General features: G+C 40.7%; 1 protein-coding gene across 2 annotated transcripts; it reads left to right on the forward strand.

The window, feature by feature from the left end:
* The first annotated feature begins 9 nt into the window (after positions 1-9).
* On the forward strand, positions 10-25,518 carry srp54 (signal recognition particle 54). 2 transcript variants are annotated; one of them, XM_036542801.1, is made up of 17 exons: positions 10-84; positions 516-663; positions 794-891; positions 9,421-9,512; positions 16,628-16,712; positions 18,469-18,573; positions 18,995-19,061; positions 19,151-19,208; positions 19,367-19,517; positions 19,664-19,812; positions 20,172-20,272; positions 20,468-20,554; positions 20,853-20,926; positions 21,827-21,935; positions 22,386-22,556; positions 24,745-24,840; positions 25,039-25,518. In XM_036542801.1, the coding sequence occupies exons 3-17, from the start codon at positions 814-816 to the stop codon at positions 25,128-25,130; spliced, it is 1,515 nt and encodes a 504-aa protein (XP_036398694.1). In that variant the 5' UTR covers positions 10-84; positions 516-663; positions 794-813; the 3' UTR covers positions 25,131-25,518. The 2 variants fall into 2 exon arrangements, with proteins under 2 accessions (XP_036398694.1, XP_036398693.1); XM_036542800.1 differs by having other exon boundaries at positions 24-107.
* The last annotated feature ends 74 nt before the right edge of the window (positions 25,519-25,592 follow it).

The raw sequence follows: 25,592 nt of genomic DNA on the forward strand, positions 1-25,592 counted from the left end.
TGATTCCTGGGCCATTTCGAGGTTTTGGTGACGTTCACTAGTGTGATCTTTCAGAGGCTGGCGGAAATCCCAAAGTATTATCTAGTAAGGTAACCGCCTCACATAAGGTAGTGAATCGACCGTTATTTGAACTACTTGTTATATATATATATATCTAGCTAGCTGAAGACAGATATTTCAAGCGTTTTTGTAGCTGGTCAGCGACTAGTAAACAAACTAGCAATGTTTAAGAGGGTCCATGGTGGTGGGGCCTGGGGCAAGCTAGTTATCTTACGAACGATATCAATATCTGTCTGGTTCACATGGGTTTCTGATTTCTTGTATGTGGTGGTTAACTAGTTGTCTATCTGATGTTTAGTTACCCACAATTTGCTAGCTGGGTAGCTAATGTCAGTTAGCTAGCAAGCTAGCTACTTATTTTTAAAGTCTGGGGTTAGCTAGCTTGGCACATCTGTTCGCTAACGTTAGACAAATTGGCTTGCTGTCTTAAGTTGTTGTGTTTTTCTTGAACGTAGTAAGCCATTGGACCAGGAGACGCCACAAGAGTGCGAACCTCTATACTCCAATTGCGATCTTTTCGGCTCATCGTCTGTATGGACTGAGTTCAGACGCTCTGCTTGCATCCTAGCCCACAAGGCCCTCCGATCGCCAACTGATTGATTGGTACGTTCAATTAACTTTACAGGCAAAATAACAAGACAGTCTACCCATGTAGTCAACTAAAACCAAGAGTAGCAGCTAAATGGGTTGTTTCTTCAGAAATGTTCACCCATGACGTTATGTAATTTTTTAGGTGTTGCCGAAGAAGTCAAAATGGTTTTAGCAGATTTGGGAAGAAAAATAACCTCAGCGTTGCGTTCGCTGAGCAACGCCACCATCATCAATGAAGAGGTAAGGGACAGGGGTAGAGTGGGTTGCATAATACTAACATTTAGCTGGCTTTTAAAAATGGTGCTAACAGTTAAGATCCGGTAATTAAGAGGAAGATGGCTAACGTTAGAAAGCAAAATGCCGATTGATCAAATAACTGCCATAATAGGTATGGTTGATTCATAAAAGTTCCAGATGATTTTTATGTGTTGAGCAATGTTTTTTCGTGATAAAGAAATATCCTTAGTTATTCAACAATTAAAACATGGAACAAAACATATTTGAAGCATAACTGCTTTTAAAAATAATAATAAAAAATTAAATTCAGTTTATTTATGTAGCGCTGTTTACAACATGAGTTGTCACAAAGCAGCTTTACATCGGTATTCCAGGCCTGATACCCCCTCAGAGCAAGCCAAAGGCGACAGTGGCAAGGAAAAACTCCCTGACTAATAGGAAGAAACCTTGAGCAGAACCTGGGTCAGAGGGGGAGCCCATCTGCTTCTGGCTGGCACTGGGTGGACAAATAGAGTAGTAAAGAATTTCCTATGAAGTTCTTAACAGTACTTAAGAATGATGAAACATATAGGTAGTAAGACACAGCAATGTAGGTGTGTAAGACACTGAGTTTTGTAAATCTTAAATCTTAAAATTCATACAGCAGAATATGCATGGCATGTAGTCTTTGAGGGTCCAGTTCTTGATACATGGAGGGCTCCACAGAAATGACGGCGAAGAAGCTGAGCTGGGGGTCCCGAAGTGGTGCTTGAGTTACAGCTCCAGGCAGGAGCCCGGAGCCGGATGGGGAAAACAGATTTTAAAAATGTAGGTTAATTCATGATAGGAGATGCAGGAATGTACAGCAGAGAGGCAAGAGAGGAGGGGCAGGGAAAAAGATGCCAGTGTGCAACAAGGGAAAAAAAAACCCGGCAGGCTAACATTAGGGCAGCATACCTAGGGGACGGAAGGCAAGGGACCGGCATAATCATGAGGGCGACCCTAAGGCAGTCAACACCAGATCACGGCCAATCACCACTTAGTCTACCAGAGACTCTATGATCCATGCCAGCACCAGGCCATGTCCCTCAACTGAAGGATTTACGGTATTGATATGTTTTAAGCCTAGACTAGGTTGAGAGTTTAAGCCTAGGTCGAGAGTTAGTCTAGTCTAGTCGAGAGTTAGTCTGCTCCCCGAACCTCGGTGGGTAAGCTGTGCCTCAGGAGAGGGGCTCAATAGGAAAAGGCTCTACCGCCTATAGTAGTTTTGCCCACTCTTGGAACAATGAGAAGCCCAGAATTTTGGGAACGAAGGGCTCTTTGTGGAAGGTATGGGTGAAGAAGGTCCTTAGGATAGGGAGGGGCAAGCCCATCTAAAGCCTTAAATGTAAGTAAGAGTATTTTAAAATCAATCCAGTATTTAATGGGTAGCCAATGGAGAGAAGCTAGAACTGGGGTAATGTGCTCAAAGCGTTTAGTTCTAGCTAAGATACGAGCAGCTGCGTTTTGTACCAGCTGAAGGGGTTTAGTGAGACATTTGCACATCCTGACAAGAGGGCATTACAGTAGTCTAATCTGGATGTTACAAAGGCGTGGATTAGCTTTTCAGCGTCATTAATTGATACAATTTTCCTGATTTTGTCTATATTTCTCGAATGAAAGAAGGCTGTCCTAGAGGTGTTAGTTATATGAGCTTCAAAAGAGAGCTCAGGATCAATAACGACACCAAGGTCTTTGATAGCTGCGCTCGAGGCAAGGGAGACACCATCAAGGTCTAGGTGAATTTGCTCCTGATTGAATTTTGGCCAGCAACCAATATTTCGAGTTAAGGAGGAGAAATTTTCGGGCCATCCAATTCTTTACATCTGTTTGGCAGGCCTCCATGTTTTATATATTCAGAGGAACATCAGGTTTGACTGATATGTATAACTGAGTGTCATCTGCGTAACAGGCGAAGCTAATGTCATGTTTACGGATGATGTCTCCAAGAGGCAATATGTATAACGAGAAGAGCAGAGGCCCAGGCATGGATCCTTGAGGTATACCATACCTTACTCTGGAACGAGCGGAGGATTCGTTGTTAATGGAGACAAACTGATATCATTCTGATATATAGGACCTAAACCAAGATAGAGCCTGTCCTCTTATGCCAACCAGGTTTTCGAGGCGGTCGAGGAGGATACAATGATTGATGGTATCAAAGGCTGCGCTTAAGTCTAGTAGCACAAGAAGAGAGATACAGTCATTATCACAGGAGAGTAGAAGATCGTTGAGCTCTTTCAGAAGAGCGCTTTCTGTACTATGATGAGGTCTAAACCCAGACTGAAAAACTTCCAAAATGTTATTAGTGTGTAAAAAGGTACAGAGTTGCCTTGATACTGCTTTTTCCAGGATTTTTGAGAGAAATGGAAGATTCGAAATGGGTCTGTAGTTTGACAAGTCATTGGGATCTAGAATGGGCTTCTTCAGAATAGGCTTGATAACTGCTACTTTAAAGGACTGAGGTATGTGTCCAGACGTAAGGGAGGCGTTGATAAGATTTAATAGTGATGTGCCATTTGCAGGTAGTAGCTGTTTTAGGAAGCTGGTTGGTATGGGGTCTTATTGACTGGTAGTTTTTAGATGAATTGATAAAAGAAGAAAAAAAGTCACTAAATTCAATGGGTATAATAGAGTCAAAGCATGAGGTAGGCCTAATAGACATACCTACGTTGCCTGGGACGGGACTGGCCAGGCAGGAGGGAGAATTCTATGAAAATTTTTGTATTGTGTCTCTTATCTTTTTGATTTTATCAAAGAAGTTCATGAAATATTCGTTACTATAAATTGCTGGCAAGTTAGGGTTAACCGATGCAGGACTCTTAGTTAATCTGGCGGTAGTCCTAAACAGATATCTAGGATTGTCCTTATTTTTCTCAATAAGGGTAGAGAAATATTTGGATCTGGCAGCTATGAGGGCATGCTTATAGGTTAGGAGACTTTCCTTCCATGCCAGGAAAAAAACTTGTAATTTGGTGGAGCGCCTTTTTTTTTTTTCGAGTTTTTGCGTAGCTTATTTGAGAGCATGCATATGGTCATTGTACCAAGGTGCTAGCTTTTTGTCTGTGATTTTCTTCCTTTTAAGGGGAGCAACGGCGTCCAGAGTTTTACGTAAAGTAGAGCCAATACTGTCTGCGAGTTGATTAATTTCAGTTAAACTAGGGTTTGAACATAAGCTAGAGGAGATTTCATTGTAAAGGCTGTATGATGTACGGAGCTCATCGATAAAGGCATTAGCTGTAAAAGACAAAAACGTGCATCTAGAAGAAAATTTGGGCTCCGATTATGTGAAGCATGTTAGCGGTAAATTGAAAGAGATGAGATAGTGGTCTGATAACACAGGATTCTGTGGCATAATTAATGGTTAATGGTTAATGTCTACTCCACATGTGAGGACCAAAACTAAAGTATGGTTACAGTAATGGGTGGGTTTATCCACAGCTTGATAGAGTCCAATAAGTTCGATGAAAGACAAAAATGCTGTTCTGAATGAGTCATGTTCATTATCCATATGCACAGTAAAGTTGCCTACTATCACAGCCAACAAGGTCGGATAAAAAGTTGGCAAATTCCATTAAGAAAACACTATACGGGCCAGGTGGCCTGTAGACTATTACAAGGGTAAACAGCTGAAATGCAGTCTTGTCAGGATATGCAAAGCTAAGTACTAACAGTTCAAATGAATGAAAGTTATAGCCAGGTTCAAAAGTGGCGCAGAGTTTGGAGCTGTGTACAGCAGCAACACCGCCACCTCTGCCAGTAGGTTGAGGGACCTGGTGTTTACTGTAAATGGGAGGAGTTGATTCATTAAGAGCGATAATGCTGCGTTCTATTTGCCTCGGGAATTGGAAGTCTGAGCTGGGACTAACCACACCCGAGTTGATCGCGTTCCAGTACAACAAGTCGGAAAACCAAGATGGACGCCTCCACGAAAACTTTTGTTGTGCTTGCCCTTTCGGAATACAGACAACTACAGAACAAATATGAGGTCCACCACAAAAACATCATAGAAGGAGTTATATCCACTAATGAATGAATGGCCTGGCGCACTTAATGCTAGCTAGTTAACTAATGTTAAGTTGCTAGCTAGCTAGCAAGCAAATGGTACTTAAGATCAGAATACGTCGGCTTGCAGTGTGAATGTAAAATTAACTATTTGTTTAGAAGAGACATGATGAAGTTGTATTTGTTTGATAGCTAGCTAGCTAGCAAGGTGCGTGAAAGCCAAATTAGCTAGCTAGCTACTTGCATATTCAGCTGAAAAGTACAAATACCACCTTACAACACAAGTCTAGCTAGCTAGCTACAATACAAACAAAATAATAAATGTAACTAGCTAGCTACTATCACATTCTGATGACAAATGCAAATATCCCCTTGCAAACAAACACAAACACATAGCTAGCTACAATAATAAAAAAAACGAATGTAGAAAGCTAGGTAGCTTGCTAGCGAGCTAATTTGCCTTTCACGCATTTTGCTCAACTGTCATATTACTAATAGCTAGTTAGCTATCAAACTAATACAGCCTCATCACATCTCTTCTGACTAAATAGTTAATTTTACCACAGCCACTGCAAGCAACCTGTTGTGACAACTTTAGTACTGTAGCTAGCTAGCTACCTCAACCTGCTATTGTTAGCAATACCAGTTGATAACAACGCATTATGCAGTATTTTGCGTATACAGACACCGTAGCAACATGTCCACAGATAGGAGTTAGACAATACTGTGTGTACGACTGATTTAATGAGACACAAATAAGACAAGTGCTAATAAACAGTATAATACTACAGCTTTCACTACTGTTGATGCCTGGGGCAGCCATCTTGGATTTTGAAGTCGGCGTTGGTGAGGTTCCTCTGACTTTCCGAGTCGGAAATCCGACTTCAGGGGGCGTTTCAGTTGAAATTTCCAACTGGGAACTTGGAAATTCCGACTTCCCAGTTCAAATGGAACACAGCATAAAGTCATTAGGTTTAAGCCAAGTTTTAGTCAGGCATAAGATATCAAATTGGTGATCAGTAATCAATTCATTTACTAACACAGCTTTAGGTTGTAACAACCTAATATTTATTAACCCAATCTTAAGGACCATTTGTCTGCAAATACTATTTTCGGGTTTGTAAATTTTAATTTTTATCAGATTATCAGCACAAATGCACCTACTAGATGTTTTTAAGGAGTTTGGGACTGAGAGTCGGGGAACAGACATTGTCTCTGTGGGTGGTTCAAGGGAAAAAGCAGACATCTGTGAAGGACAGAAAGTCTGCTGCCTGGCCTTGGCCCTAATAAGTCAGGGTTTAGAACAATTCAGACTATGATCCAGGTTTCTAGAAATGATAGCTGCACCCTCCCTTGACAGGTGGATGCCATCTCATTTTAAAAGACCAGGGGCCAGATGTATTAACGGTGCGTACGCACTTAAATCGTGCTGAGCACTTTTCTACACATAAAATGGTATTTATGAAAAGATACTTGCGGGGAAAATATGCATACCTCTGCGCTTGGTCTCAAGGTGGCATCCGCATAAAATTTGTAATTTGCAGATTGGCGACACCAAGAGGAACTATGGTGATGCAAGTAAACGGGTCCTGTGTCAATAATTGATGATTGTTATCGTGCATGCATCCATGTGAAATACTGGGTTAACTAAACTGTGAACAATGTCGGACATTATGGCAAAACTGACTGTCAATTTGGCATTATTATATTAACATTGTAAATGGGCCTTGTAGTCAAAAGAAATTAAAACGTCACATCACCATGTGTAGTGAACATTTTTAATGCGTACTGCTATATAACAGGCTCATTTACAATGTATAAGCTTAAAGCATTCACAATCAGTATGGCTGTGCTAGCACTTTTAGAGGATATCGAGAATAACCTAATCAGGCATGAACGTGTGTTCAGGGACCAGCCAGACTTCTTTGCCAGTGATGATGTATGGCTAATTAGTCCCTTTAGATTGCCAAGGGCCATTTTCCTGAGCCTCTGTGAGGAACTGGAGCCTCTTCTCCTCAGAGAAACGCAGAGAACCCATGCAATACCGGTTCATCTCTGAGTTCTAACCACCTTGGGTTTTCTTGCCACCGGGACATTCCAAAGAGAGTTTGCGGACAAGACGGCAACATCACAATCCTCTCTGAGCCATATCACGCCTATAGATGTGCCTATTTCAAGTGGTGCAAGCTGATTGTATCTTAGCAGCCATGCCATTTGGATATTGAACTATGTGTTCATTTCCCAGTTAGGATCTGACATGTAATGATGTAATGATCTACAAAAAATTGGTCGCAATATCTGCTTTTCTTTGTGTGGTCTGTGATGTCCATTGGAACAAAATGTCATTAAAATCTAAGTACATGGACACATGGGTGTTTAAACCTGTTTTTCAGTATAGCACCCCAAAGTGGCCAAATTTCACTAAACTGTGTGTGTCACCCAGGCCTCATGGTATGCATGTGTACCGAATTTTATGCCAATGAACAAAAGCATTGCAGAGATATGGCCACTCACTTTATGGCGCCTTCATGGGCAAATTTGTGGGGGCACTGAGGCCATATTGTTCAACCCGGCAACTATCCTTTAACAACTGTTAAAGACAATGGTCCAAAGAGGTAATACACAAAACCTCATTGTGCCATAACTCTAGGAGGAGATGGTTACATGTGTTTTTGACAAAATCAAAGATGGATGAAACACAAAATGGCTGACACGGAGGTTTCATAAGTTTAGGATCCTTAACTTTGATGAAGCACAAGATATTTAGTTGAAATATCTGCTTTCGTGCCAGAGTAATGGGGATTTAAATTTTTTTCAATGGTATAGTTCAGAACCCTCTGTAGATGATACGTACCAAATTTGGTGGTGATAGGATCAACGGTCTAGGACTAGTTCGCAAAAGTAGGTTTTTTGAAAAATTCAAAATGGCGGAAAATCCAATATGGCAGACTTTAACGGCTATGGGTGCATTCGAATCGAGATGACCCAAGGATTCAGGGGAAAAAGATCACAGAAAAAAAGCAAAGATCACAACCCTAGGACAAATGGTTCCAAAGTTATAAGCAAAAATGTACCTTGAAATTTGGCCTGTTGCTGTGAAGACAAACATTGCTTTATTGAATCTCACCATGTTCATGTGTAGAAAACTGGCAGACTGACCGGCATCCATCTACTTTGATAGACTGCACAGCATTTTCTCAAAATATTTTTCCTCCTGCAATTCTCAAATGGTGATGGCTTCTCCCCATTCATTATGTGCCACTGCACTCCACTGAGTACCACATTAGATGTTATTGAGAGAGCCCAAATTGATTTTTACAGGCAGGGTTTTTAGAGAGCATTAGTATGATAATGATTTTGTTCAAGAGTTTATGACCACTATATGTGCTTAATTCTTATGTCAGCATATCAGTATATAGACTCCATTATATATCTATTTATAAATGTAAATGATTATCACAAACAAAAAGTTACAATTAAATTCTTGAAATTTAGAAAACTGATTACTGATGTGTGCATTCAGCCTAAGGAACCATTGGTAAGCTATCTCTTAAAAAATAATGTTAAGTCATCTAAACATAAAAATGTAAGTAGAAACTGAGAGTTGCCAGGCTCTGTAGTGGCTCAGGAGGCAAGGAGCTCATCTTGAGCCACCTGACTGATCTATCGGGTTCTGGTCATCTAACGACAATGACCTGGATCCCACAGTGGCGGAATAAACTGCTGTTCTTTCACTGGGGACAGAAGTGTGTAAGTCAGGGTTTCATTGCCATTGAATGTCCCTAAATTGAGGAAACGGTTGCAGGTAAGTGCACCAGCAAGATAGCCCTGAATTCAAATCAGCAGCAGAACTAAATAAATACTTTCAAATGTAATATCAGTCTGCTTGGCATTCCCTACAGCTGAGTATGATTTGAGTTGAGTGATTCCGATCTCCCTGCATGGATCTTTTCTCATGCTGTCCTCCTCCTGTTAACTATAGCTATAACTGTAGCTACAATTATTGCTCTGCCTCGAGAGGACCCTGTAGCTAGCTGCTTTGAGTAGAATCATTTCAATACATCTGTATCATGAATTGATTGATGTCAAAACAAATTGTTGAAAGTTTTAAGTACTTTTTTCTCAGCAATCTTAGTATCAAGCCATGTACTGTAGTTAATTACTTGTAGTGAGGCAGGGATGTCACTGGGTTCTTAAGATTCAAAATGTACAAAAAAATGTTAAGCTAATATGTGAGTGCTTTTACTGTGAAATAGTTATTTAAAGATGGAATTGATGGATATTTAAAAAAATTGGATAGGACTCAACTTGTTTAAGGTAATAAATTGTTTTTTGTTAAAATTTTGTTGAAAAAAGTATGAATGGAATTTAAAAAAAAAAAATTGACTGTACTGAGGTAGAGATGAGAATGTACAGTATCTTGTCTTAGTGTGAGCTGAGTCAGGGAGGAGCCAAACCTTCAGGCTGTGCTGAGCTCTAAGGGTGTGACTCTTTGTATCTGCTCTCCAGGTTTTAAATGCTATGCTGAAAGAAGTGTGCGCTGCCCTGCTGGAAGCTGATGTTAACATCAAGTTGGTGAAGCAGCTCAGAGAAAATGTCAAGTAGGTGCCCAGTAAAGTTACCCTCTATCCTCAGACCTGCTGCATCTGGGATCTGCTTGGTCGCAATTAGTAATTACAGTGGAACTCCATGATAAATATCTCCACCATGTTAGAAGGTATCTGGGCGCTCATGTGTTCATTAACCCCTACTACCAAAAAGCAGCAAATTGTGGTCATGTTTTTTTACCTCATAACTTGGTCATTATGTATGTAGAAACTTCCTGTTTGTTTTACCTTGTACAGGTGGCTTGTTGCTTTCAATGCATCAGATAAATCATCAGTAAACATAATGTTGGCTCTGCAACAGTGGCGCAGTCCACCTTTATTTTTGCCTCACCAGTGATCCTCTCCTTTACTTAAAGAATTCCAATACATCCCTGTTTAATATCTTGGATATTTCAGAAAGAATGAACATTTTTTGCTATGTACCAGAAACATGGATTTTCTTCGTGGTGTTCAGTCAAACAACAGTATTGTGTACTAGGAAGAGGCAGTCTCCACCTGTTGATAGGGTTAGTGCATTCAGATGCACCTCTCTCAGCTCAGCTGACCACACATACAATGATTATCGAAAGCACTAATCCGTAATATAGCTGAGACATGAACAGATTCTATTTGATTGCAATCACTTGAAATGTTTATAGATATGTATTGTTCTGTGTTATTTTTGTATTATTTATATGTAGTCACATTGTTGCAATCTATACTTGTTTTCCATTTAATTTATATCAGTGTTTATGTAAACTGTGTGTGTTAAAAATAAACAACACCACTTTGATCTAACTTTCAAATTTCTAAGCATAATCTCACCTGATATTTTTTCACATTATAAAGCAATGGAATGTCCCTCTGTTATGATTTTATATGAGTATAAAGCCCAAACAATCTATACCATCAGTCTCAATTAGGGTTGGGAACTGAAACTCTGTTCCAAATTAGAACCGATTCCAAAATTCCAAGTACCGGGTACCCGTAAAAAAAATTAATTTCGGTTCTGCTTATCGGTTCCTAAACACGATAATCCTTTATTATTGTAAACAAAGGCTACATATATGCAAGGATGAACGTAGCTATCTGCCAGGACCTGTCTACATGACTACATCACGCATCAACATAACAGCGTGTCCATTTGTTTAGCCCTTTCGCGCGTACGGTCACACCGGTGTGATTAGCCGTTTAGTACATATGCTAAAACTGGTGTGATTAGAAAATGAAATGGAACGCTGCAATTTGCAGAAACAACTGGAATCCAGGCACCGAAACGTGTACCTTACAGTTTTCCAAATAAAAGTTGTAATAAAATAAAAATATTTGTGCAAACCTGTCCACATACAACCAGAATATCCACTGGTGTCCTCGTCGCTTTAATTTCGGCAACAAATCCTGCCTTGAGGTACGACCAAGCATCAAGCCTTTTGTGGACTTTCTAAAATGCTTAACTTTTTGCTTTTTTGATAGGAGATAGTGTTTATGACATGTGAGATGTCAGACAAATTTGGTGATCATTGATTGCTGTTTTGGGACATTAAACCATGTTAAGCTTTTTCCTTATAATGGGCGTCAATGGAGAGGAAAACGCTTAACATGAGATAACGACCATACTCCTAGGATTTCGGTTTTGATTTTTTGACAGGAGGAAGTGTTTCTGACAAGAGAAAGTGTCTGAGAGAGATTTGATGATCATTGATCGCAGTTTTAGAACATTAAGCCACATTAAACGTTTTAGAATTTCCCGGCTTTTGTATGCCTTCAGGCTTTGCTTTGAGTAGCCTGTTTCCCTGGCATCAAAATCAGGTACATATAAATGTCAGAAAACCCGATTCCTGGCCACATGTCAATGTCCATGGACCACTGGTTCTTTGGTAAATTATAAGGATCACTGTTGAGTCCAACTGGCTTTAATTTAAACAGATAATCCCGGTTTTGCCGTTTCCCGTACTAAACGCAGCCATTTTGCAGGATATTTTGCCACACAGTCCGACTGAGGGGGCATATTCCAGTGGGAAAGTGACATCAACGCACACCCTCTATAATGCTGGTGAAAACATAACAAACCATGTAACGTAACACGTGCGCTACATAGCATAAAAATAAGTTACGTGCGAAAGGGTTAAATACGAGCTAGCATGCATGGCTAACATCACAAAAGTATGAAAGATGAACGCGGTAAATGGTCAAAAAGTGTGGCCTCACAGAAACGATGTTAAGGCAAAGTGCAATGCATGTGGGAATCTAATTAGCTGGCAGTCACATTGCACATCAAACCTGACCAAACATTTAAGACAGCACAGCGTCGGTCTGAAAAACTGTACAGTGTTTGATGTCTTGCCATAAGCAGAATCGGAATCAGAATCGATAAGCAGAATCGGAATTGGAATCGATAAAATTCGAACGATACCCAACCCTAGTCTCTATAGGCCTTTTTCACGCCGCCGTATTGGAAAGCAACAGGGGGTAAAGTTACTTCTGGTCAACAATGGCTACCTTCAGCGAAGATGTGTGTCTCTCTCTGATGATCTCCAGATCTTTGGCAAATCTGCAAAATTCCGGCTCTCACAGGTTGCCAAAACGGTGGATATATATTGCAAAACAAAATGATCTAAACTGGATCGTGGATATAAACTGTTTCATGAACAGTTTATTTTTAATTATGAAGGTAATGTCAGCTAGCTACGGAGAGATGGCTAACGTTAGATAAAGCCACCTAGCAGCTTGTAAATGCACTTCAGTAAAGCTGTGTAATGAAATTATCCAATTGTTCATTGTTATAACATATGTCATGATAGTTTAATATTCATTCATGTTTGTTACGTGCATGGTCTTTTTGGTATAGTGTCCGACGTAGTAGACGGTAATGTTGTAATACGAGCACGGTGCTACAGGTCACTTAAAAACAATGAGGAGCCACACAAACTGTAGGTGTAGTGAAGATAGCATTGAATATGTTAGGGGGCAAAAGGAACAAGAGCGCAGAATAAATTATTGTTTGCATCAGTCTGTTGAAGGAGATGCTTTGGCTAAAATAATATTGAAAAGACACGCAACAAATGACTATGGTTTGTCAACAAAGTTCTGTTGTCCAGAGTATTCACCAATAATCAATAAACGAACGCTACGTACTGTTTGTTTAGTGCCAAACGCCACTGATTTCATACAGTACTAGATGATTGATAGATGACATCTGCCTAGTAACAGTAACGATCTCTGTATGACCTGGGTGATTTTTTGCACATCTTTCAGTGTGGACTAAACAAACAATACAAGCAGCTATAAGGAGTCTAGCTAGGCACCGCATCTTTTTAAATTCTGTTTAGATCAGTAGTTGTTGTAAACAGGTCGTTGCTGCGAAAGTGCAGGCTACTAACAACTCTGTCATCACAGCCATTAAACAGCGGGACTTCCTCTCTCTTGATGGCATGAATCCATACTCTCTTGCAGTCCTCATCATGGGGAAATGCGTGAAAGCTTAAATAGGACTGTTTTTGTTTGTTTGTGCACAAAGATACACAAAATATTTAGGAGCCAAATCAAATTTTCTGGAGCCAAAATATAGTGATGTCATATGCTACATTGTTAAAGAGCTGCCTCGCACTGCCTTTTCTTTCCCCTCTGTACTGTCTGCCTTTGTTTGCTCTGCCTTCCGTAGGCTACACAATGTATTCTTTACATACACAATATGTGCAATGGTCAGTATACTGCAATCATATTACCATAAATACTTAAATGTCCAGTCTTCTTTTATTTTTTTTTTTTTCACTTTTTTATTCAACTATGTACAATTAGTTGTTTCCTGCTTATTCAGGATCAGAGTCCGTATCTCCCACCACCACCATGTCAGTGTCACTTGGCCAGCCAGTGTAGTTAGGTCTGTGCCGCCTTTTGCTTGCAGACAACCAGCACTTCACACTGGGCTCTGGGTCAAACTGCACAAGTGAGGGGCCCTCAGTACTGATCCTCACTAAGTCTTCCAGTGTTGTAAGGCCTAGGGAACTGTGCACTTTTGAGTGGATTCTGTTCTGTGCTGAGAATCCTCTTTCACACTGAGCTGCAGATATGGGAAGCACCAGCATAATTTCAAGTGAAGAATGTTCTTAAAATCTGTGCAGAATGGCTCCTTCCTTAGGATCACTTTCTGTAACTTAGTGTATGTCTTATCCATGAACTGACCTTTCACTAATGTTTTCAGCATTCTCCATTCCCTTTGGACAGCTGTAACATCACTGTTTGTCAAGAGCTCTCTGTACCAATTCACTAATCTGCTCCTCGCCATAGGTAACAACATCTTCTGGCCATGCATCATGACAGAACACCGAAAAGGACCTGATGACCTCTGATCCCTTTTAATGTCCTTTCTCTGTAACATTCATTAGCATGTTTCCAAATCTTCTCTCTAGTTCTTTAACAGTAATATCAATGGTTTTATCAATGACTGCATTCAGATCATTTGTGAATGTGGCATGACTTTGGGGGCCCTTAAGTTTGACATTTTGGAAAGTTATGACAGTGGGGTAACTTGCAGCTCTCTGCCTCTTGCTTACTGGCAGAACTTCCTGCTTCTCTTTACCTTCAGAATCTTTCCCTATGTGCTGTATGAATTCCTCTAGTTTCCCTTCTCTCAGTGGCTTTACCTTCAACTTTTTAACTGTCTCCAGACAGCTCTCAACAGCTGCAACCACTTGTGGGATGATCAGAGAATTTCTCTGAAGTGTGAGGCTGTGTTTTGAGACCTCTGAAAAAAGATCATGCAAAAAGTGACAGAAGACAACACAAGACAGGCTTTCCATTTGTAGCACAATGTGCTTGGCCCTTCCCTTTATGTCAGTGTTTTTGGATGTGGCTGCAAGGTGCTCCATGTGATGCTGCACAGCAATGTATTGCCCCTGCCCCTTTGCATAATTTGACTGAAGGAAAACCGAGAGTGCCCGATAAATGTGTGGCAGTCAGCGCTGAGTTTTAACAGCCGAAGGGTTTCGTACTGCACAGCCCATTTCGGCACCTATTGCCTTCAGTTCTCGCTTGCTTTTAGGACTGAAGTGATATGTTTTCCACACAAGCTGCAAAAGGTCATAGACTTTCTCAATCATTGGTACTGACCTTTGAGTGCTTAGCATTGCCAGTTCCAGACGATGAGGTGGACGGTGGAAGGACAGGACATGTTCACCCATATCACCTCTGAAACGTGCCCCTATTCCCCTGTTGCACCCATGTTAATGCTTGCACCATCTGCTCCAAAAGCACCACCAGTTTGGATTTGGGTGGATCTGCATTTTCAAGCAGCAACTTGATAGTATTTAGGGTTCCTTCTGCATGACTGTGATCAAGTTCGGCCAACCGTACTAGACGGGTCACAGCTGTTCCCTCAGATAAGTGCTTACAGTATACAATAACGTTGTCTTTTCCTGAGACATCTGTTCCACAATCAGTTATAACAGATGGAATTTGCCTTTAAAGCCTCCTCCAGCACACTGCTTTTCAATTCATCTGCAATACAACCTACAAACTCTGCACATGTTGTATCATTATCATATGTCTTTGACACACCCATGCCATTCTTCTTCATCAATAGAATCTGAGAGCTAAACTTTGTGAATGGCATTTCTTCCACTGCAATCATGTAGGCTGCGTTGAATTTTATTTTCAATTCTCTCATCTCTTTTTCTGCGACTTTATCACTCGCTCGTTGCACTGCTTTCACTATTGGGGTGGCACGAGGGTCAGACTGAGCAATGACACAATCCCTGGCGTTAAGTTTTTTACTGTCACCATGCTTCATCACGGTTTCTTTTTTAAAATGACTCGAACTGGTAATGAACTCTGTTTTACCAGCAGTCTCTTGTCCTACTTCAGCACAAAAGGTGCAGTACATTTTCCCCTTGTCATAACGTAACCAGGCGAACTCTTGTAACCAAGCTGGTTTAAACTGTCTTGTAGGGGTGGGAGCCGCAAGGATGGGAGAGGAAGACTCCACTCGCTGCTCTTGGTTATCATCATCTGTAAAGGACTGCACACTGATTGAATCGGGCTAGGATGACTCAAATGTCACTTGAGAACTTTCACTTTTCGAGTTGGTCTCAACATCATCGGCATCTGATGTAGAGGAGGCTGAGTTTGGACGGGCAGGGAGTGAGGAAAAGTCAGATTTTTTTTTTTCGTTTTCGCATTTCATTTTCTTGCCAGCTGGCTAAGGTTGGCTAACTACGCAGTTAGCTACATCTAACTTCTAAATTCAAACTCCGTCGAACTAAACTACATCGAACTAAATTAAATAGAGTTCATAAAGTTAACACTTCAAAATTTTAACCCGATAAGCGTGATGTTAAACTATCTTCAACCACTGTTTCTGTTCATCTGTACAGCTAATGCTTCAACCACCGCAGGACAGGAGTGCAAAGAAGTTTATGTTTTGGAAACCGTACAGGAGTTCGTGTGAGAGGGCAGGTAGACGCAGGCGCAAGAGATGACAGTTCAGTACACAAACAAAACATATGGGCATTTCTAGTCTTTTTTTGCTTGTGGGTAATGGTGGCCACTGGCGACTGGCAGAAAAAAAATGGTAGCAAAATTAAGAAGTTAGTCGCATTGGCGACCACTTTAGTCGCCATCTGGAGCCCTGTAATCTGACATATTTACTTTTAAAGAGGCTTTTTTTTTTTTTCAACAAACGAATTACTTTCCTCCGGAATTCCACATATCGTGGACAAGACTCCTGATGACATTTTCAATTAGACAAATTAGTTTTGAACAAAATTATATATAGCATGTGTGGATAAATAATATATATCCTAAGTAATCAGCCTGAAACTTGAAGGGAGTCTGTAGCGAAGGGTGAGATAGCTGCAGTTGCGGTCAAGCTGCAGGTTTGGCACCCCGTAGACCCAGGTTCGAGGCTGGGTGACTGCTCTCGTCCTTTGCTACAGAGTCCAAAATATCCACAATCAGCAGTGTGCATAGGGTTAATTTTTTTTTTTTTTTTTTTTTATCAAGCTGACATTTGTCAAGGAGTTCCCAGAACAGTGTCTGTGTTGGGGGCTAATAGACTTGTATTAAATGTGCCTTTGGAGTGGAATCTGATGAATAGAACATTAATCCCTGATGTAGCTTCCCTCTATTCTCAGGGCAGCCATTGATCTGGAGGAGATGGCCTCTGGTCTGAACAAGAGGAGGATGATCCAGCATGCTGTCTTCAAGGAGTTGGTCAAGGTTTGTTTGCTAAATGACAGTATTCCTGTCATGGGTAGCAGGGCACCTCAAGTGATTCTCTGAGAAATTACAATACTTTGCCTAATACCTTTGTTAAACACATTTATTTTATTGGATTTTAAAGGAAGTATAATGTGGACAATTAAGACTCTATTAAGACTCTTCGATGTACTGTATGAAGTTGAGTATTTGGCTAGTCGTTGACTTGCCTGGGTGGAAACCTGCTTGTTCGGGGATGAGGTGTTCATTGATGGCAGGAGCAATTCTGATAAGAATGATGCGCTCAAGAAGCTTGTAGGTGTGACTCAGTAGTCAGATGGGCCGATAGTTCTTGGGTACTGATGGATCTTTCCCCAGCTTTAGCAGAGCGAGAACATGAACTTTCTTCCAGATCTTAGGTAGCTCATGGGATCTCAAGCAGTATTTGTAGTTTCAGAAGCCAGTTCTTAGCCTCAGGACCAAAGTGCAAGATCTGCTCAGTTGACCATGCTTTTTTGCTGTTGTGTGTCATCTGCTGTTGTGTGTGTTCATCTGAGAAAGGATCTGTCTGGTACATGTCTACATAGTTGTCATAGAGTATTGCACTTTCTTTAGAGAGTCCAGGGATGTATTCAACTCTACAGCCTCGTGGGATATGTCTTCGAGTGGTCTTTACTAGTTCTTTACTAGTTCACCAAACTTATCATAGTTCTTTGAAGTTGGGACAGTCCTCCTAACTTTCTGATCTAGGTCTTGTCTGAAACCATTCCAATCAGCTTTCTTGTAGTTGAAGCACCTTCTAAAAGGCACTATTGTAGGTGTTACTGCAGCATTAACTTTAATGCTGATTGGATGATGCTGACTCTGAGGGATAGGATTAGACACAAACATTTTGCACACTCCAGCAATCTTGCTGGTGACAGCGGCAAGATCTGGATTGTAGCCGCATCTCCAATGGGCTCTGTGAAATGAAGGTGGGAGCGTGGGGTCATGAAAGAGACTGAGTTGGTGGGTGTCCATACATTTCTCTACAGCTTTGCCAACCTTATTGGCTTCTTTGTACACCCATTGGGTACTTTTGCTGTTAAAGTTTCCAATGATGATTTGCAGTTTGTTGTGTGCTCTTGGATCAGAGTGGGGGAACTTTTAAATCTACTGGTGGTGGTTTGTAGACAGAAGTTACTATGATGTTGTTTAGCTCAACTGTAAGAACCTCAATGTTATTCTGTTCAGACATTGATGTTGCTTCTATAACCTCTATAACCGACTTTAACCAATATGGCACTGCCATATTGTCGGTGAGGACGTTCAGTGACCAGGACCATACCAGGTACGGTTCGACGCGGTTGGAACTTCCTCTGTGTGTCTCCTGAAGGCACAGGACGTCGCACTGTCGATTGCTGCACAGCTTGGCTAAGATGTTCTGTTTCTGTTCTGTTTGATAAGCTGTGGTTTATAAAGACGTGTGCAGGAATAAGTGGCTATCAGGAAAGAAATTAGCTTGGAGATAAATAAGCCTACTTCGGTTTCCTTAGATTAGAAGTACGAAATGCTCTAAATGCAGTTGTGGTATGACTGAGAATATTGTACATATCTGAATGCACAAGATTGGTACTGAGTCCATGTAGGGTAACTTGTATGTAGTATAAGATATGCCTCACAAAATGGCGTGTGAGAATGTGCTGCTCTTTAACTAGAGGCTGTGGAGGCTGTGGTAAGGTTTGTAGACCTGAGGTTGGTGTGGGAAGTGTTGGTGAACACTTGTTGTCTCTCTCAGCTGGTGGACCCAGGAGTGAAGGCGTGGATGCCCACAAAGGGGAAGAATAACGTCATCATGTTTGTGGGGCTCCAGGGCAGCGGGAAAACCACAACATGCTCAAAGGTGAGCGGGGCCAGCGTTGGCTCCCTGAGATGAGCACAGCACAGGAGGCCTTCCAAGGGAACCGCAGCATAAATAAACTGTAAACGTAAGGCTTAGTACAGCGGCCCTGGACTGGTACTGTTCAGCCTATGTGCTGTGTTTCTTTTTAAGTTTTAATTGGGTAAAGATTATGAATTCGTGCTTCTATGCCAAATTAAAAACTGAAAATTTGTCTCTCTTGGTGATTACTTGCAAATTATGAGGGCATTGTCTAATTAAACATTACAAAGCAACCTGAGAGTTACTAATGTGCGAAGCTGCTAGTTTACAGGTGTCATACTGGTGTAGCCTCAGTAACGTATAGGTGGAAGAGTTTGCTGTTATCTCTACTGAAAAAGCACCAATCACCCAGATCGCCAATTTCCTGCTTCTGTTTCCATAGCTGGCATACTATTACCAAAGAAAAGGCTGGAAGACTTGTTTGATATGCGCCGACACATTCAGAGCTGGTAAAGCATTCTGTTTACCAAGAGCAGTCATATTCAGATTTTACTTTATTTAAATTCAATTTAATTATGGCCAACTATTTTGTTTTAAGGTGCCTTTGATCAGCTGAAGCAAAATGCAACGAAAGCCAGAATTCCCTTCTATGGAAGGTAGGTTATTCAAAGCCACCTTGACTTTTGAGGCCGCATACAACACATTTCAGGCTGATTCCCTAATGTCTGTCCTGCACTGATTCAGTGTTGCGTGACATTTGCAACAATACCAGTAGACCTTTCTTAAAAGTTTTTATTTGTGATTATGCCTACAGTTACACAGAGATGGACCCTGTCATCATAGCTTCTGAAGGTGTGGAAAAATTCAAGAACGAGAACTTTGAAATAATCATCGTTGACACCAGTGGAAGACACAAACAGGAAGACTCACTCTTTGAGGAGATGCTCCAGGTTTCCAATGCTGTGGTGAGTGACAGAGAACTTGTTAACCAGCTGCATTTATCCAAACCGAAGTTCCATGGATGTGCTTTTAGAATAGCCATCTCTGTGAATGGTTACTAAAAAGTGAATATTAATAGACTGTTCTGTTCTGTTTGTTCCCTTGTGTGAAGCAACCGGACAACATTGTTTATGTGATGGACGCCTCTATTGGACAAGCTTGCGAAGCCCAGGCCAAAGCCTTTAAAGACAAGGTGGATGTGGCCTCAGTGATTGTTACAAAGCTTGATGGACACGCCAAGGGTGGTGGTGCCCTTAGCGCGTAAGTGCCTCCAACTCAATGAAGACTTACAGCTTGCTGAGCACTGCACCTAGACTTCAGTCTAAACACCAGAGTTAGATGCTGCTTAGCACTGCACTGTTTTGGAGTGGTGACATCATTCCTGACTTGTCTGCTGTTAATCTGTTATGACATAATGAGGTCAATGACTTACACCAGCGATTGCCCTCGTTAACTAGTCATCTTGTACTTATAACTCCTACTTTGGTGCTTTAATGGCTTCTGGATTTCAGCTTTTGGTTTCCAAGATTTTTGATAAGTTGAGAGAATTCTTGATATTCTAAATTACGATTTGAAGCTGAAAAATTGTCACTTCCATTTTTTTCTTCTTTTTTTTGCAGAGTGGCTGCAACTAAGAGTCCCATCATTTTCATAGGTACTGGAGAGCACATTGACGATTTTGAGCCTTTCAAGACACAGCCTTTCATTAGCAAGTTGCTGGGTGAGTTCACAATCCTGACCCCACACTGAACCTCACCCTGGCATCCTGACTGCACATTAGAGCATCTTCCCTACTGAAGGAAGAGTTGCTCATTCCATATGTCAGATATGGAGCTGTGTGCATCTGTCTGACTCGTTTAAATGCTGTGTGTTCAAACTGTGTGCTTGATGATTTGAATGTTCCTTTTCCTGTCAGGCATGGGAGACATTGAAGGTTTGATTGACAAGGTGAATGAGCTGAAACTGGATGACAATGAAGAACTGATCGACAAGCTGAAACATGGTGAGACCACCTCTCTGACCTCACATGCCCCACTCACCCTACACTCTCCACAAAGTGAAAACCTTGTAACTGTCTAACTGAAAACAGAGTAATTGGCAACAGTCAGAAAATGACAGAAGTCTGCTTGTGAAAGTGTACACTTTTGTAACTGGGTGCATTGTCTGTCTGTCACTTTTTCTTTGTGGTATTCAGTAGAGTCATGTTGGCATCGTGGCCATCTTGGCAGCATCCAGTCACATGACATATAGCTCCGTGCAGCCACCAATAATCACCTGTGCTGTCTGTTTTCACCACACAGGTCAGTTCACCCTCAGAGATATGTATGAACAATTCCAGAACATCATGAAGATGGGTCCTTTCAGTCAGATAATGGTAAGGACAGGCTAAGGCTAATGATTACTACCATAATAACAACTAGGGCAGCACTTGGACATACCTGCACTGCCTGTCACAGCTGTACCAGCCAGTCATCGCATAGTCATCCCAGATGCACTCATCTGTGTGTGTGTATATATATATATATATATATATATATATATATATATATATATATATAAACATACTAGGGTCCAAAATTATTGAGACACCTGGGCATTTTGCGGTTAAGTGTGGATGTGTCCATGTAGCTCTTAGTTTTATCACTCGAACCTAATTTATGGTGTGGCGAAAACGGTTACATGTTTTGGCAACTATTAACATTTTCAAAACATTTCTTTATGTGGTTGGCACACGATTGCCTGATGACTACCCTTATTTCCAACATTTTAATAATATGTATGACATCAATTCTGCCAAATAAACTGACAATTCCATGACATTAACTTAATTTTAAAAGGTGCATCCCAACACACACTGGTTCCCTCCATTTTGGCTTTTTAAAAAGAAAAGCCCTCCCCATGACCAACCGGCTCCCAATCAGGAGACAAGGCGTCGTCCCAATTTCCTGTACCAGCCACCATTCCGAGTGCACAGTAGCCATGCCACTAAATGAGTGTTAGAGGCATTAGGAGTTCTTATGCCCCGCTCATTAAGGGCCATATATATGTATATATATGTGTTCACACATATATATATATATATATATATATATATATATATATATAAACATTTTTTCAAGTGTCCCATTCACAGAATACAAAAGGGCCATCACTTTTTCTCTGTTCCACCTAGTGGTGGAATAGGTAATATTCAAAGATGATTGTATAATGTCTATTTGTGTTTGTACATGCCTGTGTGCTTATGTAATATATATACATGTCCTGTTGCCTCAAGGGGATGATCCCAGGCTTTGGGACTGACTTCATGAGCAAAGGCAATGAGCAGGAGTCTATGGCCAGGCTGAAGAAGCTCATGACCATCATGGACAGCATGAACGACCAAGGTACAACACTGAGTACATCCACCTCATTGTTGAAGATCATCATTTATGGTCATTAGTGACACTCAGGGAAACCCAGGCTCACATGCTCTCTGGTAATGGAGTGATACCACTTTACATTCAGGTCATCATTTAACATCTACTTGGGCCATCTCATTTTCTTATTCTTTGTAATTGAAAAGTAGTACTACTTTGCGTGTAAGAAGCCCATGAGTATATTAGCATTCACATTAATCCAGGAAAAGTGCTTAGTTGGGTAGACATGCATTATAGAGGTGCCTATTACAGAGGTGCCCACTTAAGCTCTGCAGCAATCTTACCCATCTTCAGGAAGATTTTTTGTGATACTTTTGGTAGTGTGTTAGTTTTTAATGTTAAATGTATTTATTTGTGTATTTTTTGAGTTGATTCAGGGTCATTTGGTTTTGGTTCAATGTGATTCTCTCTCCCAAGAACTTGACAACAAAGATGGTGCCAAGCTCTTCAGCAAGCAGCCAAACAGAATCCAGAGAGTGGCTCGGGGGTCAGGGGTTGCGACTAGGGATGTGCAGGAGCTCCTGACCCAGTACACCAAGTTTGCCCAGATGGTGAAGAAGATGGGCGGCATCAAGGGCTTGTTCAAAGGTAGGCCTGCAAGTGTTGCTCTGCTGCAGATTTATGGGATACATCACCCCTTCCTTCACTTGTATGATTCATTCGCTCATTCACACAAACTCCTCAGGCAACCCCTAATCTACAGTCACAGACATACTCTGCCACCATTACTGAAAATGGGTAGGTAAAGGAGGTGTCTTTGAAGGATTTATACATTGAAGATCTAATATGCAAGAAAAGGTTTAGATGCAAAACCAGTTTTTTGTTTTTGATGTTTCAGCTACCTTATTTATATATGAACACTTCTTGTGTGTGTACAGTAAATAACATTGCAGAGATCTGAAAAACGACTGATAACACCTCTTTCTGTCATTAATGGAATAAAGGCTCTGAATGTTGTACTGGTGGTTGTTGGAAGTGAAAATGATATTTTTATCTTCCCTCCTCCTACCTCCTTTGAGGTACAGGTGATGGCTTGGCTGCAGTCGCATTTTAGGTCATGTGGTCATGCTCCTGAGGGTTTTGACTAAGTGTTCATTGCGTGTGTGTGTGTGTGTGTGTGTGTGTGTGTGTTTGTGTTGTGTGCAATGTCTCTTTTATAAAATCCATAGTTGGCTGATCTTAAGGTTAGTTATGTTGCTACATAAAGTGAGGAGAGATCTAATTTTTTTTTGAAAACATAATTTGCATCATATCTAAAATGCCCCCTAGCTATGCCAGTATCCATGATATTGATATAATGATATAACATACTACATACATAGCTAGCTAGCTAGCAAATCTAGGCAAGGTAAGTAATGTCAGTAAGGGGCCACAAGGCAATAGACCTTGCTCCAAAGTTACTAGCATCCATCATTTGAGAGCAGGAAACAAGGGAGTAACATATTGTCTGACAAACTAAATGTGTAGTGCACCTTTGAAATAAACAGATGTATCTCCAGGACATTTACTCTTACCTCAGTCGACAATTACTGTTAATGGAAATGTACAATTTAATGTTTACAACAAAGAGAAGTAAAGAGTTGTTACTAAGCCAGCAACATTAACATGAACCAAACAAAGATGTCTCCAAAGCTAGCTAGCTGGAATCCAGCAGCATCATTCAAAAGTTAGAAACATTAATATAACAACAATATTGCAACAAACTAGGTAAATACTTTGATTGGCAGAATGATGTTACATGTAATCAGTAAAACTTGTTAAATTGAAGCTACGTACTGATGTACCTGGATAGCTAACATCAAGTTCAGCCAGTTATGGATCTGTTCATGATATGCCATGGTTTCTTGTCCCATATGGCTTTATTCAATTTTAACAAAACAAAACAAAAAAAAAAACGAGTGAGGGAAGGGGAGAAACTTCTGTTGGCTTGGAAGAACTAATTTCAAAAAAGGTTCAACCTCCTTGATTTGGAGCTGGTTCGAATTCAAGTGATCTGACATTAGCCATGGCCACAATCAGGCGTAGGAACATGGCCCTCCCTTGGTACTGCATTGGTAAAAGCATTAAATCACTCCAGTAAAAAAAACACAAAACATTATGTATCTCCCAAACATGAAGAAATCATGATATGATTGTTTTGATATCACTCCTCCCCTTGCTTTGGGAGTTTGGTCTTCATAGCCAGTCATGTCAGATTAACTGTAATAACAGCATAAAACTAAACTTGCTAGTTTGTGGTTTGTCGATGAAATATGTAGACTGACTGTGAGTGGGAAACTACTGTTGTACCCTTTTGTGAATTGTCAGGAAATACCCAGCTGTATAAAAGTCAAATTACTCTCTGTACAGCTGCAGTGCAAATTGGCAGGTGTCTCTGCTACAGAATGATTAGGTATTGATCTTGGTCTCAGACAGTCAGTGCTTGATGCAAAGAGCATAGACCTGCTAAAGTAAGCAAGCCTTGTCAGAAAAATATATTAATGCATACCAAATAGCACAGTGACAAATCTCTACTAGGTATCATTTCCATTACTTCAGTATGTTTAGACTAATTTCCTCTTCCCTACAGATTTAGGAAATTGTTTTCAAATTGCACCATTTTTCCATGATTCTCATGAGCCATGCATAGTTTCATGGGCGTACCTAATCCATACAAGATGAGTCCAGGAAATGCCATATCCCGAGAAAGTAATTTACAAATCAACATACATCCCATCTCTTGAGCACCTCAGTCTGGTCTGTAAACATTTTCTGATGTAGAAATGTGTGTTTGCAGGTGGAGACATGTCCAAGAATGTCAACCCCTCTCAGATGGCGAAACTGAACCAGCAGATGGCCAAGATGATGGATCCTAGAGTTCTTCACCACATGGGTATGTTAGCCCTGGAGGTCCATGCTCCATATTCCATGTTAGAAGGATTGTCTTTCAAAGTACTGACTGGTTGTCATTGTACATGTAATGGCTTGGGTTGGGTTCGCTGATCCTGGATCAGCACTTGGGGTGGAAATATTCCTGGAGTGCATGTGTTATGATGGAATGTACACTGAATAGCTTTTCTTTCTGTTTCAGGTGGCATGGCTGGGCTCCAATCCATGATGAGACAGTTCCAGCAGGGGGCGGCTGGTAATATGAAAGGAATGATGGGGTTCAATAACATGTGAACGTCTGAGCCTTAATAAAAACCCAGTACAACTTTATTTAAAACCATTTTATCTTAGCCAACAGGAAGAGTGATCCAACACCAATTTTCTGTTTTTTTTTTTTTCTATTATATAATTAACTTCCCCTTTTTTCTTTGTGGATAAAAAGAATGCACAAACTAATGTGATAGGGACTAAATCCTAGTGGTTTTATTGCTGCCACTAAGATGTTCACATATAGGATCCGGTAATGGAAGGTTATGTTTCACGTTTTTGTGCGTTGTATTTACACTGGATCATAATCAGAATGGGAAATCAGTGGGTAAGAGTAGTGTGAAGTACATCCAATGCAAATTTAGTTTGACAGTATTTTGTCATGAAATGTTATATAATAAAATTTGTATGGCAATGTTTTAACAGGTGTTGTCATTTTATTTGTTCTTGATTATTGCTAAAGCTGTGATATGGAGTAAATCCTTCATC

This window comes from Megalops cyprinoides, chromosome 12, assembly GCF_013368585.1.
Source record: "Megalops cyprinoides isolate fMegCyp1 chromosome 12, fMegCyp1.pri, whole genome shotgun sequence".
Classification (NCBI taxonomy): Eukaryota; Metazoa; Chordata; class Actinopteri; order Elopiformes; family Megalopidae; genus Megalops; species Megalops cyprinoides.